At 38.5% G+C, this 16,031-nt stretch overlaps 1 protein-coding gene across 3 annotated transcripts in view; it reads right to left on the bottom strand.

The window, feature by feature from the left end:
- Nucleotides 1-1,072: 1,072 nt before the first annotated feature.
- PLS1 (plastin 1) overlaps nt 1,073-16,031 on the bottom strand; it is a 133,395-nt gene continuing 118,436 nt past the window's right edge. For all 3 annotated transcript variants that reach the window (XM_058661402.1, XM_058661401.1, XM_058661400.1), the window contains 4 exons: nt 9,935-10,068; nt 9,363-9,486; nt 2,962-3,086; nt 1,073-2,745 (listed from right to left, as the gene is read on the bottom strand). In XM_058661402.1, coding sequence (XP_058517385.1) covers nt 2,610-2,745; nt 2,962-3,086; nt 9,363-9,486; nt 9,935-10,068 — 519 coding nt within the window. In that variant the 3' untranslated portion in view covers nt 1,073-2,609. The remainder of the gene's footprint in view (nt 2,746-2,961; nt 3,087-9,362; nt 9,487-9,934; nt 10,069-16,031) is intronic.

Below are 16,031 nucleotides of genomic sequence, written 5' to 3'. Positions count from 1 at the left end.
TCTAAAATTCCTATGTATTTCACTAGAATACTCTGGTTTTAAATGTTCATTTTTCAAAGATTTACTTATTTTTATTTGAAAGGCAAAGTTTACAGAGAGTGAGAGAAGGAGAGAGGTCTTCCATCCACTGGTTCACTCCCCAAATGGCCACAGTGTCTACAACTGAATTGATCAGAATCCAGGAGTCGGGAACTTCTTCTGAGTCTCCCACTGGAAAGCAGGACATCCTCCGCTACTTTCCCAGGCCATAGGGATTGCAAATGGCGCAGCCGACTTGAGCTGGCAACCATATGGGATCCTGGCACCACAGGGCAGAGGATTAGCTTGCTGTGCCACCACGCTGGCCCCAAAACTTTGTATTTTTCTCAGTTGGAATCTCCCTGGATCTAATATGGGATTATACATAGATTATGACACCAATAAGTTCATGTTAACGTACTGCTTGATTCACTCTAAATCAACAAAAACCTAACTTACAAAAATCAGGCAGTTGGTTTTCAATAAAATTCCTCATAATAGGGGAAAAGAGAGGGACTGATGTTGTGTGGCAGAGGGGTAAGCCTCTGCTTGCGAGGCCGGCATCCCATCAGATTCCAGTTCGAGCACTGGCTACTCTGCTTCTGTCCCAGCTCTCTGCTAATGCTCCCAGGAAGGCAGCAAATGATGGCCAAATGCTTGGGCTCCTGCCACCTGTGCAGGAGACCTGCATGCAGCTCCTGGCTCCTGGCTTCAGCCTGGACCAGCTCTGGTCACTGTGTGTCCCATTTGAAGAGTGAATCAGCAAATGGAAGGTGTTTTTCTCTTTGTCTCTCCCTGTCTCTGTATCTCTGACTTTCACAGTGAATTAATAAATCTTAAAAAAAAAATGAAAGATAAAAAGAAAGAAGGAAAGAAAAGCACAGAAGACAAAAAGAAAAAAGAACAAAAGAACTGTCACTACCTTGCAAAGTGATCTAATCATGTTTTTTGTCTCACTGATTCATTGAGGAGTGGTGTTTTTTACTGAAAAAAAATTACTTGGCTAATTTTCAAGGCTATCCAATTTTATTTCAATGAAATAAATACTGACGCATTTCTACATACACAGCATTTTTATTAAACATATATTATGAGGAAAAGAATATCCTAAAGTGCCAAATTTCCTGTTAATCAGTTTAGTAAATATAATGGTGAAAAATCAAAGGGGGGGGGCATGATTTAAATAATGTCACAAAAGAGCAAGAATGTATCTTAATCATCATATAAGAAAACAATCATCAAAATATAAAAGGGAAGGAAATTTCCCGTAGAAGAATACATTTGAATATTCCACCTATTGGTCATTTCATTTTAAAAAGATCCTATTCTAAACACTCGGAGAGTCTCACTCTTACCAACATGTATGTCTGAATCAATAGTAAAAGGAGGATTTAAACCATTCACTCATATTGACATAAAGTGACAGGCTTTTTGTTGCATAGCAGTATTGCTCACTGGCACTAACAATACAAGAGGGAGGAAGCAGAGAGCCAGATTTAATTCTGAACAGTAGAACTGGACTGCTGCTAAAATTCAAACACAGGTCTAACACAAGTGTTTACCAAACGTTGCCAGTGTATAGGATGCTGTGAAAATATTCTTTGTTGAGTAATTTTTGCTTTCCCCTACAGATATTCAGTGAACATATTATAAGTTATAGAGGGTTTGTTTCAGTATAAATGTAAACTAGCAATTATAACATGAGGCTAACAGGGTCATGTCAGCTTGCCTAGAGATGTTTTAACCAATGTTTGGCTACAAGTATTTGAAAAGAGTCTATTGAAAAACACATGTGTATTCAAAGTGAGTATTTAAAAGAAATGTTTATATATCATGTATCCACAAATTGAAAGGTGTCACACATTCCTGGAGGCAAAATAAATACTTAATGGTTTATACATACCATTTAGGGATACTTCGGAAAATCAGGTGCAAAATTATATATGGGATAAATAACATCCTAACAACATATAGTACATAATGTATGTCATAGATAGGGCTGTCTTACCAAACTAGAGAGTGAACATTGGGGCCTAAGAATTAGTTGTCATATATGTAAAAAGCTTAATGTTAATGAACAGTACTTGTCCCTTTAAAGTTTTAGGCAATATAGAAAATACAGAAAGTTAAAATTCACTTTACATAGTCAGAAGAAGAAAATGGAAGGATTAAACTGGATTGTAAGTAAATACATTCAACATCAAAATTAGATATCACACCAAAAAAAAGTCAAAACACATTTCACAGCAGAACCTACAGAACCTTCTGTATTGTTCTTTTTTGAACCATGAAAAGTAATGAATCAGTCTTGTTTAAATGAGACTTTGCGGAAACAGATGATTTCAATCATGAAATATCATTTGTGATGAACATACTCTATGATCAATATTGATTGGTAAAATAATTACTTTATCCAAAAAGGCTGACTAACTGTAACTACTATGAACAGGACAATGAATTCACTAATGAGCATATGACTATTTCAGACATACAAATAATCTCTGATTTTATACCCACTACATTTCAGAATTCTGTAAACTGTGAGGCATTCAATACATTTAATGTGGCAGAAAATCATATTTTGTGTTTCATTATTTTATTCTGTTCAGTCCTCTTCCCATTAAGCACGCGAACACCGTCATAACCATCTTTGGTTTTACTTCTACGAGGTCATCAGGTAATGCGTATATCCGGGCACCAATCTTTCGAGCAACGGAGATGGCATATCTTGAAAAGATAAAAAAAAAAAATCTTGGTAATTGTAATCTACTATGTTCTCATTTAGTATTCATAAAGGAAAAACTTAGATAAGATTAACTTCACCCAAAGGTTCTGCCTGCAAATTGACATCCTATTCCTCATACAAGCTGGACATAGAAGGATAAATTTTAAATTATACTTTTAAAGCCCATGTGTGTTACAAGATAAACCATCAAGCCGTACTTAGCGTTGTTTAGCTTGTCCTCATCAGACAGGTTTTCTCGTTTGATCATTTCTTGACGAACTGCATTGGGCGTGATGGCATCTATTAAGTCTAGGACAGGTAAACTTGTGCTAATGGATTTATCCTAGAAAATAAAGAAGAGGTGAACGCTCATAAATACCTTTCATTAGCAGATTCATCTGGTTATGGTTGTAAAATTGAGAGTAATCTCTCTGCTTTTATTGCTCCTACTATTCAGCTGTTCTACAACCAGCACACATATCATTTAAAATCTGCTTTTCCTTCTATCTCGATACAAATTATAGTGTAGAGTTGTCACCGTACCTGAAGAAAGTTTGTCAATATGACAGTCATTAAGTATGCCAACTATTGTATCCTTTCTGTAAAAACTAAGCAACTTTTGAAAGGGAATAGGAGAGCAATTTTACATTGATAATTTTACATATTTTAGTAATATTTCTTAGACCATTCATTCCTAACTGGCACTTAATATTTTTTTAGGGGAAAAAAAAGACAATAGTGAAAGGGAACTACTATTTACAAATGCATTGTTACTTGACATGCGTTGGCTTACGTAAGTATCATTTTAATCCCCAAATCCTAATAATAAAGCTCAAATGATTTGACACAACCAATTAAGTACAGAATCAGTATCTAAACAATGACAATCTAATTCTAACACCAAAGATTTTTGCATCTTGAAGCTACCTGGCCAACTAACAACGGATAACTAAATGTTAATGGATACAACACTGCAGTCAGAACTCTGTATCTGAATTTGTTTTGCAACCTACCAATACTGGAACAATGTTCCTCTCTCTTCTGCTCTCTTTTTACCTGAATTATAACCACAGTGCTTTCCTTGTTAGAATCTTCTCATTGCTTACTTCTTTTCCTATCTTAATAGAACTTTAATTTTGCTTTGTATCCATACCTCCCTCACTTGGACAAGGGCTTTAAAGAAAACATCTCATTCACAGCTCCAGGAGCGAACAGTTCTAACCTCTACTCTCAATGGAGGCCAAGTGACAACTTTATCCATTTTATATATATATGTAGTGCCTAAGAAAATAAACAGTTTATCTCTCCCACAACATTTCATGGAAATAAGATATCTGGAAACCAAGCATCTTAAAAAAAAAAACTCTTTAGGAAAGCCATAATCAAAAACAGGCTTGGAACAGTAGTCCAAGTCTAATAGAATAATCTTATTATCAAATGATTTAATTTGGGTTTAATGTAAGCTATGGAGAGCTGACAAACTCTCTGCTTGGAAATGACGGAGAGAATGAAGTGCTCACAACCAGCTGCTATCTGTATGTGATCCAGAGCGGAGCCAGACTTCTTTTTTTTTTCTTTTAAGATTTATTTATTTTTATTGGAAAGGTGGATATACAGAGAGGAGGAGAGACAGAGAGGAAGATCTTCCATCCGATGATTCACTCCCCAAGTAACTGCAATGGCCATGCTGCGCCAATCTGGAGCTAGGAGCCTTTTCCGGGTCTCTCACATGGGTGCAGGGTCCCAAGGCCTTGGGCCTTCCTCTACTGCTTTCCCAGGTCACAAGCAGGGAGCTGGATGGGAAGTGGAGCCACTGGGATTAGAACCGGCACCCATATGGGATCCTGGTGTGTTCAAGGCGAGGAATTTAGCCGCTAGGCCATCGTGCCGGGCCCAAGGGGAGCCAACTTACTTAGGGTGAAACTGACATGTTAGATGGCAAAGAAGAGATGGGTAAAACCCCACGTCCTAAATGAAATTCAACCAATTGGCTCACCAATCCCAAAGTTTACTCTATGTCTAGATTTCTGTCATTGTAATCAGTTCCTCTTTTTTTTTGGTCTAAAATATCTTAAATCGGGTTTCTGTTACTTGATGTCCCAAGTACCTTTTCTAATCTCTAAAATATCCAAAGATTCTTAGGAGTATTACTAAAGGTCAAAGCATCTGGCACAATTTCTAACCAAATTTGGGTAAATGTCTGATGAAACAATTTGAAGGTTACTAGGCCAGCCCCGACGCAATGATCTGGTGGCTAAATCCTTACCATGCAACTGTCAGGATCCCATGTGGGTACCAGTTCATGTCCTGGCTGTTCCATTTCCCATTCAGCTTCCTGCCTGTGGCGTGCAAAAGCAGTGGAGTATGGCCCAACTCCTTGGGAACCTGCACCCGTGTGGGAAACCCAGAAGAGGCTCCTGGCTCCCGGCTTTAGCTCAGCTCAGCTCCAACCACTGCAGCCACTTAGGAAGTGAACCAGCAGATGGAAGATCTTTCTCTCGGTATCTCCCTCTCTATGTATATCTGGCTTTCCAATGAAAGTAAATAAATCTTAAAAAAACAAAACAGTAAGGTCCCTTAATCTGGTACTGGTTATCTGGACCTGGTTTGTTGGGGGTGAGAAAGGGAGGGTATTTTTCTCTTCTACTTCTTACATGTTTCCTCACTCATCTACAGAATACTTCCATACAAAGTAACTTGGGTGCTTATTAAAAATTTAGCCCGACTTTTAATGAGTAGGATAATCTGAATAATACTGGCAATCTATTTTTAGTAAGCTTTCTAAGTGACTGTATACTATTATACTTTCTAAAATAAATATATCATCCTAGAATAATTGCTCTGAGCTTACCTTTTACACATTTCTAAGATGATTCAAAAACAAATTGCTCAATAGTGTAATATTTTGGTTAATTGGTGTAGAATTTTAAAAACGTCTTCACTTAGACTTGGAAAACAAAGATTTTTTTTTTCTACCTATTTTCTTGTAAATCACCCTGGGAAAAGTTTTTACCATGTGGTAATGAAAAGCTTAAGTTGCTGAATACAATTTCAGATTCCTCTCATCTTTCATCTCCTTTGATATGTAACTGTCAGTGAAAAACTTACAAAGGGGAAGGAGTTTACTATGTAAATGTGTTTATATCAGTTGTTCTTTCCGTTTTCTTAATAATCTGATTTTAATAATGATTGCTTAATAAATGATTTAAGCAAAAAGAAGCTATTAAGAATCTTAAAGAGAGCCTACCTGGAGTTTAATTAACCTCATTTGCAGTATAGTAAGGGGTAGGATAATACTTCAAAAAGTTTATAAAAATGGAATTAAGAAATACACTTTTGAAATTTTTGAGATGCATACAGTTTTTTTTATAATACACATTTGCATAAACTCTTTGGAGACCTCGCATATTGCCTTCTTTTAATCTGATACCAGTTACCTAATAAACTCCGTTCCATTGCGCTCCCTTTTAGTGTTTAGAAATGAAAGTAAACAGTGATGTGGGCATGAGCGCTCCCTACAAGACTCAGCAGGAGCTAGTGCCTCTCCTGCCCCGCTGGGATACGCTCAATATGTTGGCAGCTCCAACACCAGAGTATGCCAAATCACTGAGCCCTTCTTAGGTGCCAGGTTTACATTTGTTAACCGAGTCTAACAACAAACCCAGAAGATCGAAGTCATTCATATCTCCATTTCAGATATGGAGAGACCAAAGTGCAGAGAAGTGGATTGCTTGTTCAAGGTCACCAGATGTGAAGTGTTGAGTCAGAAGTAAGTTCTGTCTCCTCAGAGACACAGGCTCTGTCAGCGTAAACTGCTGAGATTTCTTTGGTGTAAAACAAACGTCCCTTCATGTGTTCCCATCCACTCTTTAGCTGATGTACATAAAGAGTACTTCAGGAAGTTTACGGAAAATCGAATTAAAAGAAGTTGTTTTGGTGCAGTTCTTAAAAAATTATTAATTTTATTTTATTTGAAAGGCAGAGACACACAGAGAGAGACAGATTGCACCCACCGATTTACACTCCAGAGGCTCTCAACAGCCAGGGCTGCAGTCCTGGTCTCCCACATGGGAGGCAGCTGGGGGTGAGTCACTCGGGGTGAGCAGGATCTGTGACTTAGACCCAAACAACCCCATCTGGGTGTCAGTGTTAAAATGCATCTTAATCACTACACCCAGTGCCTGCCATTGGTGTGGAAATTTTTGAAATCTATGCAGAGGTTTGTTTGTTTGCTTTTTCACAATACCCATTTTCTCTAAACTTTGTGGAGTCTCCTTATTTGCTGATTGTTGATACCCCATAGAACGATTTCTGTTTTCTTAATTTGTCTCCTTCCCTAAATATTGAGCTCTTTGTGGGCACTTCATAGTTGTAGTGACTAGCACGGCACCTACACAGGGTAACCTTGACTCTTTGGGGGCATAAATAAGCAATAGATCATACAACTAATAAATGATTGGACCAAGGGTCAAATCCAGGGCCATGTACTCCAAAGCCTGGCTTTTAATCCAGTAGTAAATATACGTATCATGTAAAATCTGACTGTTCTGCGTAAAAGGTGCATGATAATGGACAAGTCATTTCGCTTCTCTAATGCTTAATCTTTTGCTCATAGAGTCCCTGAGAGAATTAAACAATGTGCAGATTGCTTTGCACAGAAGTGGAACTCAGTAAAGGGTAACGGTGATGAGTGTTATTTGTTGGAATAGCACTTCCCTATCTTCTCGGTGTGGGAAAATTGCTTTGCAACTAAAAAGGGTAAATTCGTCTTTTCTGAAATTTCTAATTATAGCACAGTCTTGATAATGATTGTTGTGACCGCCTCCAGACGTGGTGGTGTTTTATAGCACTCATTGCCACGTGCTCTCTCTAGAGATGTTCTTCTCAAGTAGCTCCTACACTCTTCTGTCCTACGTTGAACTGTATTCCCCTGAGTGTCTTTCGTAAGCACTCTCCCTTACTGGGTTTGACTAATCCCATTTTTGCTCTTTAAATCAACTCATGATTAAGTCTGTATTCCCTTTCACCAAATGCTGAAAATGACCCCCAATTCTGTAGGTTTAAAACTGACTTAAATCACCTTTCCCAGACACCAGTTTCACCTCAAGACATCCCCATTTCTTTGAATGTTACTCTGCTTTCCAGTGACCCAGGACTCAAATGTCAGGAGTTCTGATTCTCCTTCATTCCAAAGCCCATTTCCATCTGGTCTACAAATCAAACCATCTTCTACCCGCTCTTATCTGACCACTTAGTTGGAACAAATCAACTGAACTTGTCATTCATGATAACGTTAACTGCATTAGTTGCTCTAATTTGATCATTTACGTTATAGTATATGTATATAAGTATAATAAGTATCATATAAGTATATTAACTATCAATAATAATAAGTATCAATAAGTATTAATTAACTTTTGTTTGTTTTAAATTTGTTGCTAAATATTTTCTCATTGTATTTGGTTTAATTATATAATTACCTACTATTTTTATAAAGTAATATGCAAATGCATATCATTTCAGTATGCTAATATTAAACAGTAACTCCCAATTACAGAATTTTTATAATACATACTCATTTTGCATATTTAATTTGTGTTTATGTCTAAAACATATGGAGAAACCATGAAATAAAAAACTTCAATAAGCAATAATAAAAATACATGATCTTAGTTCCTTCCAAGATGACAAAGGGAGAAAAAAGCACTTTAACTGGTACCCATGTAATACCTCTGCCAACATCTACCTGTCCTGTTTTAAAAGCCATTTTTTTAGCCTTCATTATTAGTAAAGACGAGAATACTGACTTTGTCAATTTCTCACACAGAGACCATTCTTCCATCGTTGCTAAGCATACAGAGCGTCAGCACAGGGAGGGAAAAGATGGGTAGGTGTCTCTTACAACAGCCTAGTGATTCATCCGTTCGTACTTTTTCATTTCACTAAAAAAATACAAATTGCTACTTTTTCACATGTAATAAAATCATAGGCACAAGATTCACTGAATGGATGTGTACAAGCAGGCATGCTTATTCACAGCTGACAACCAGCGTGCATGCAAAAGCAAAACACAATGGAAATGCATGGAAAATTAGTGGGTATGTACGCACAGATTATATTTGGAGTGCTTTATGAATCATCCACAAATGCTCAGAAGTGCGTGTTAAGTGCATTATGAAGCCAGATGATAAGATATTTTTTTTTCCTACCAGTTTTCTCAATTCCCACTTGAATCGGTTTGGCTGGCTCTGTTATGCCTTGGAAATGATGTCAATACAATTCTGAGACTGCTGCCAGGGAGCACAAAACATTATGGGTCCCACAGAAACAATCGTGTTTTCAATCTTTCTTTCTTGACTCTTGGATCGTTTTGGCTCTATGCTTCCACTGTTAAGATCAGATCATTATAGTCCAATAATACTAACCTACATCGATACTGAATAGGACAACTTAATTAAAAGTAAAAAAAAGATCAAACTGAGTATTTCTATTCTACACATGCCAAGTAATTCATATGCCTAAGCTAATAAACTAGTTCTGAGATATAAAAGCAATGTAATTATGAACCAACACATTATTTCTTAAATTTATAAGAGACTTTAAAAAAAATCTTGATTACCTTAAAACTGGAAATAGAAGTACTTTTGTTTGCATTTTTAAGAGTCTGATTGACCCATTTGATAATAACATCATCATTTACTTTCTCACCCTCTCCGAGATCTGACAGCACGTTCAGTGTGTACCTGCAACAGAAAAGGTGCCTAGCTGGGATGGAAAGAAATGAAACATTTTTTTTGCATTATTTCTATTAATATTTAAATCATATTCTTAAAGAGTCTGGACTAATACATAGTTCTAATTTTAGCCTGGCATTTGCATGTGATTACATTCAAACGTTCTCTAATCAGAAATGAAAGCTACTACTTAGCACTTTAGAACTCTAAACCAACTCTTTACAAACTGTCTTTAACGTGTATGAATACAATCGATGCTATTGCCAGACACAGACTCATTTTTTAAGAATAAAACATAGTTGACAAAACACACGCATAACCCTCGTTCAACCTTTGAAAAAGTAGTATTTTGTTATTGTACATTTCTTTCGTGTTCCTTCAGAGGTTGCTACGGGTTTAGCTGAAATATCTGGCAGAATAAAACTGACAGTGTTGCTGTAAAGCCATCAGCCGTTACCGTCTCATGAGCTGCCACACCAACGCTAGAGTGAGGGTCGCGTTCCCTTCATTCAGGTCTTGTCCAGCAATGCCAACCAAAGAGAACTTAGCCTTGTTCTTTCCAAGCTCCACTGCGTAGTTACAGTTTTCGATCTGTAAATAAGCAAGAGTTTTGTTTCAAAAACAGACTATGATAGACACGCAGCTCCTGAACGTGCAACCCTAATTCAGTCATACGATAACTCCAAATTTTTATGACAGCATTTTATTTTATTTTTTATATATTTTTAAAGATTTATTTTATTTTTATTACAAAGTCACATATACTGAGAGGAGGAGAGATAGAGAGGAAGTGGAGCTGCCGGGATTAGAACCAGCAGCCATATGGGATCAAGGCGAGGACCTTAGCCACTAGGCCACGCTGCCAAGCCCAGCATTTTATTTTTTAATCCCCAATGAACACATGGAACGAGAATGCCCATTTTATTGCTGAAGATATCAAAGCATGGGGGGATTACTCTAAACAGAGGAACAATCAGTGGCAAGTTTGAAGATCCCCTCTTCTCTCACGGTCCAGACTGCCCCAGATTACATGGCTAATCAGCAGCAAACGCGCAACTATAACCTAGGTTTTCTGCACACCATGGAGAGAGGTAATTCTGCTTTGTCTAGATTTAAAATTAAAGGATAGAGGAAAAAAGCAATTGTTTCATTCAGAATCTTAATGTTGGGGCCAATGTTGTGGCATAGTAGGCTGATCCTTTGCTTATGGCACCAGCATCCCACATAGGTGCCAGTTCCTGTCCTCCTGATTGCTCCACTTCTGATCCAGCTCCCGGTTTATGGTCTGTGAAAACAGCAGATGGCTCATGTCCTTGGGCCCCTGCACCCACATGAGAGACCCAGAAGAAGCTCCAGGCTCCTGGCTTCAGATCAGTTCAGTCCTGGCTGTGAGGTCATTTGGGGAGGGAACCAGCAGATGGAACATTCTCTCTCATTCTCTCTCTCTCTCTCTCTCTCTCTCTCTCTCTCTCTCTTTCTCTCTCTCTACTTTTCTCTATAACTCTGCCTTTCACATAAAAAATAAATTTTTAGAAAATGAATTTTAATTTCATTTCCCATATTCTTTATCCAGATCATATTCATCTTCTGAAATTTAGCTTTTGGCCCATTTTCTTCAACAAAGGATTGATTTCAACCATATGAGCTGAAAATAATCTAGCTCTCATTTGAACTCCTAATAATGCTTGTTTTATAATGCTTACACACCGTTTTCTACTTTAGCCTTTTATATGTTTTCTTTTGACAAGCACAGTGTTAGCACTCCTTAGAAAGGACAAAAACTTTCATGCCTACAAATCTACACAATACTGTCCTTACTCTTAGCCCAGGACCCAGCACAGTGCCTTACTTCCAGTGCATAAATAAGCAGATCATTTGGCCGTGGATCCCCTTTCCAGCAATAAAGGTACAGTAAAGCTCTCCCACTAGTAAGGGGTTTTTTGGGGGGGAGGGGGTCTGCACTGCCCTTTTATATATATTTGCACATAACTGCACATCATAGTCTTTTTGCTACAGTGACATTTTAAGCTCTCATAGTCTCATAGAATCACCAGTAATAGAAAAGGGCTGACTAAATATTTACTTGGAATAATAGAAACCTACATTTAAGAAAAACAGTCTAACTAGTTTCATCAGTTTTGCTTCCCAAGTCAGTTTAGGTCCCATCATGGAACAATTCAACCTGAATGCATAATACTTTTCTTTTTTCCCAAAAAGTAAGAAAATATTTCCAGAAGCCTGCATTGTGACATAGCCTGTAAAGCTGCTACCTGAGGCACTGGCCTCCCCTATAGGCACCAATCAGTCCTGGCTGCTCCACCTGTGATCCGGCTCCCTGCCAAAAGACCTGTGAAAAGCAGCCACATGTGTCCCAAGTGCCTGGACACCTGCCACCCGCTTGGAAGACCAGAACAAACTCCTGGCTCCTGGGCTTGCGTTGCCCGACCCCTGGCTGCAGTGACCATCTGAGAGGAGAACCAGCAGAAGGAAGATCTTTCTCTTTCTCTTTGTGCGCCTCTTTCAAACATATAACCAATGAAAACAAAACAAATATCCAATTATTTAAACCAATGGGTATTCTGATTTTAAAGAGAATCTCAATGCCTGAAATTTTGCTGATTGCAAACAAAAATGCAAGAATGCCTTGAACCTGATGTAAGATTGGCAAGGTTCATGTTAATAAGTGATTGATATTAATTCTTCTTTTTTTAAAATGCAAGAATATAAGAAACTGGCATGGTGGCTCAATAAGCTATTCCTCCATCCATGTTCATGTACCAGCTGCTCCACTTTTTCTTCTTCTTTTTTTGAAAGATTTATTTGTTTTCATTGGAAAGTCAGATATACAGAGAGGAAGATCTTCCATCCATTGATTCACTCCCCCAAGTGGCTGCAATGGCAGGAACTGCACCAATCCAAAGCTAGGAGCCAGGAACCTCCTCTGGGTCTCCCATGCAGATGCAGGGTCCCAAGGCTTTGGGCCAACCTCAACTGCCCTCCCAGGCCACAAGCAGGGATCAGGATGGGAAATAGGACCACTGGGATTAGCACTGGTGCCCATGTGGGATCCCAGCACGTGCAAGGTAATGACATTAGCAGCTAGGCTACCGCATCGGGCCCGGCTGCTCCACTTCTAGTTCAGCTCCCTGCTTGTGATGTGGGAAAGCACCATAGGATAGCCCAAAGCCTTGGACCCCTGCACCCATGTGGAAGATCTGGAGTAAGCTCTTGGCTTCAGATCATTTCAGCCCCACTCTTTTTTTTTTTTTAATTAATTATTTTGCATTATGTGACAGTTTCATAGGCTCTGGGAATCCCCCCACCCCTCCCCACGCCCCTCCCCCCTGGTGGATTCCTCCACCTTGATGCAGTATTACAGTTCAAATTCAATCAAGATTCTTTCCTTGCAAACGTATATCAAGCATAGAGTCCAGCTACTTATTGTCCAGATGGGTTGAACAGTTTCTTGGGGAGACCATTTCTGGTCCGAAGTCAGAGCTGGTAGAATACCATCGCAGTCAATTAAGAGTCCCAATATAACATCAACAGCAATTTGCAACATTATGGAATTGACATGGTTTTGAGTAACCAGTATGTTAAACAAAAAAAAGAAAAAAAAAAGCACGTTCTTAACCACAACCTATGATTAGCTCATTGACATTTCAATTTTAGTTTATATACAGGACCGGTTCAGCCCCACTCTTGCAGCCATTTGGAAGATAAACAATGGATGGAAGATGTTCCTCTCTCTCTGTCTCTGTTTCTCCTTCTCTTTCAAATAAAAATAAATAAATCTTTTAAAAAGTATTTTTAGAAACAAATGTTTAAAAATTGCAAAGACATAAATATCGCACAGCACTTACTTTTTTCTAGTAGTCAAAATATGCCTAGTTACTGTAATTATATGCTTTATAAATGTATAGCAAGCTCAAAAATGGCACGTACTCCTATTTAAGAAAAATTATCCCAGCACATTGACTATGAAGCAGCATAAACAAAAGAAAAGCCAGCATGTGTTCCAGATACCCACCTTCAATGAAAGAATTTTCTAGCAGACTTTCATAACAACTTTTGCTCGCCTCCCCCCCCCCAAAAGTGTTTTAAGGAAAGACCAGCTGTTTGGAAGCATAGCCTTAATTCCTAAGGGAGATAAAGTAGAGAATGGAATAAAAAACCGCTGGCATAGAAAATAAGAAGATTCTAAGATGATCAAAAAGAGTGGACCTGGAAGCAGGTTATTGGCATTAAGGAAAGGATTTTTTGTTTTTTCCAAAATTGGGTCCAAAATTGGCAGCTTACATCTAAGATCTGGAGAGGTAGCAAACTAGAGAGAGAAATAGAAGCAATCAGGTCTCTGAAGGTAAGCCATATTTTTCATAGTTCTTAAGAGCTAGAACTGGATGGATCTGTCCCATAAGGATATCAATAGGGATGCTAAGAGCCAGGAACGGAGCTTAGGAAATACCTAGAGCTGTCAGGCTTAAAGATGAAGAACCTAAAAAAGGCAGGAATGAACACAAATAATGTAAGAAAACCGCGGCAGAGTGCACTCTGAGAGTGAACTGAAGAAATGATTACCAAGCACTTCACATGCTTTGGAAAACAGTGAAGGTCGTTTGGACCACCAGAAGAGTTCCATAATAGGACAGAAGAGTGCGAAAAGAAATACTAAAACACTAATCAAGTTGGATATTTAGTGGTGCAGTTTTATGAATTTTACAAATGAAGCAAAGTGACGCCTGTTGGGGACTATCCAAAGTCTAAAACAATTCCTTGAGGTGTGAGGAGAATCCCAGTTCCTATGAAATTACAACACAATGTAATTAGTGAATAAATTTAACAAAAAAAAATTCCTTGTGATACTGTATTAAGAATAAAACTACTTCATCGTTTTTGAAACAACCTGAACTTATTTCAGACATTATGTTTCATTCTATAAACAACTAGTATTGGCTGAAACATTCTGTATATGATTCATTTGTGACGTTTTGTAATCACCACTTTAAATTCCAGGTAGAGGCAATGGTATGATTGCTGGTTTCCTGTTACCTACTGCATCTGAAACTTTGAAGAAAAAAGGCCTAGATGCAATTGGGTAACCAAGTATTCTGAATTCTATTCCTATGAAAAGCATAAGTACAGGTAAATCAGATGAAATCACAAGTGTGGACAACTCAATCACTGGAAATGCTAAAAATATGTATGTGCATTTCTTATAATTATATTACTTTTATTTATTACTTTAAACTGTTTATATGAAATGCAGATACAGGGAGGAGGAGAAGAAGAGAGAGTATGAGAGAGAGATTCCTCCCACTGTTTCGTTCTCTAGATGGTTGGAGATGCAGAAGCTGAAGCCAGGAGCCGAGAGCTCCATCCGGGTCTCTCAGATAGGTACAGGGGCTCAAGGGCTTGGGTCATCTTATTCTGCTTTCCCAGGTGCATCAGTAGGAAGCTGGATTGGAAACAGGATAGCTGGGACTCAAACTGGCATTCCAGAAACTGCTACAAGTATTTTCACAGATAGCTTCCTGATTTTTCATCAAGACAGATACTAAAAAGTGACATTATTGCATCAAAATATGTTTTAAAGCTACTGATACGCACTACCAAACATATTCTAGGAAGTTGATAAAAACACTTATTCTGGGGCCTGAGTGGCAGCTGAATAGATTAATCCTCTGCCTGAAGCACTGGCATCCCATACGCACGCTGGTTCGAGTCCCTGTTAGGGAGCTGGACTGGGAAAGTAGTGTAGGACAGCACAGAGCTTTGGGTCCCTGCACACACATGGGAGAAGGAGCTCCTGGCTCCGGGTTTCAGACTGGTTGAATTCTGGCCATTGCAGCCATTTGGGGAGTGAACTAGCAGATGGAAGATGTTTATCTGTGTCTCTCCATCTCTAGATAAACCTTTTCAAATAAAAAAATAAATAAATTTTAAAAACCACACACACTTATCCCAAAATTGGATGCAATGCCAGAGTTTCTTTTACGTTGGAAAGTAAATCATCCTAGAACAAGATCAAATAAAAATGCAAAGCCTAAACCTAAGGGTCGTTCAGCAGAGCAAGCCTGATGGAGGAAGAGTAGTTACCAAGGAGACAAGCATTTCTGCTTACACTCATCAGCCAGATATTCTCCCACCGATGTCATCCTGTGACTTCCCTCCTCCAAAACATTCCATGGCTTCCTGTGGCTTCCAAAACAGCAGGCCCTTTGGCCCCTATCCAAATACGGTGCTCAGACTCCCTGCCTAACTATAAAAACCCTTTAAACCCTACTTTATATTTTCCTAGAACTCTCCCTTTTCTTTCTCTTCAGCCTCTGTTCCATTTTTTTGGTGACAAAGTTCGATCCATTTCTAAAGATCTGGTTCAACTACAACCTCCTCAACAAAGCATGTTCGTGCCATGTGCAGCCCGGGTTCTTGTCTTTCTTAAAACTCCTAATGTTCACTGTTCTCATGATGAACTCTATTGTTGCTTGCAAATACACCTGCTTGATTTCCTTAGCAATTTCTTAGGACTAATTCCATGATTTGTATTTATTACT

The sequence above is a fragment of the Ochotona princeps genome, chromosome 3, assembly GCF_030435755.1.
Source record: "Ochotona princeps isolate mOchPri1 chromosome 3, mOchPri1.hap1, whole genome shotgun sequence".
NCBI lineage: Eukaryota > Metazoa > Chordata > Mammalia > Lagomorpha > Ochotonidae > Ochotona > Ochotona princeps.
The sequence above is the reverse complement of the archived record's forward strand: the minus strand, read 5'-3'. Positions and strand labels throughout refer to the sequence as shown.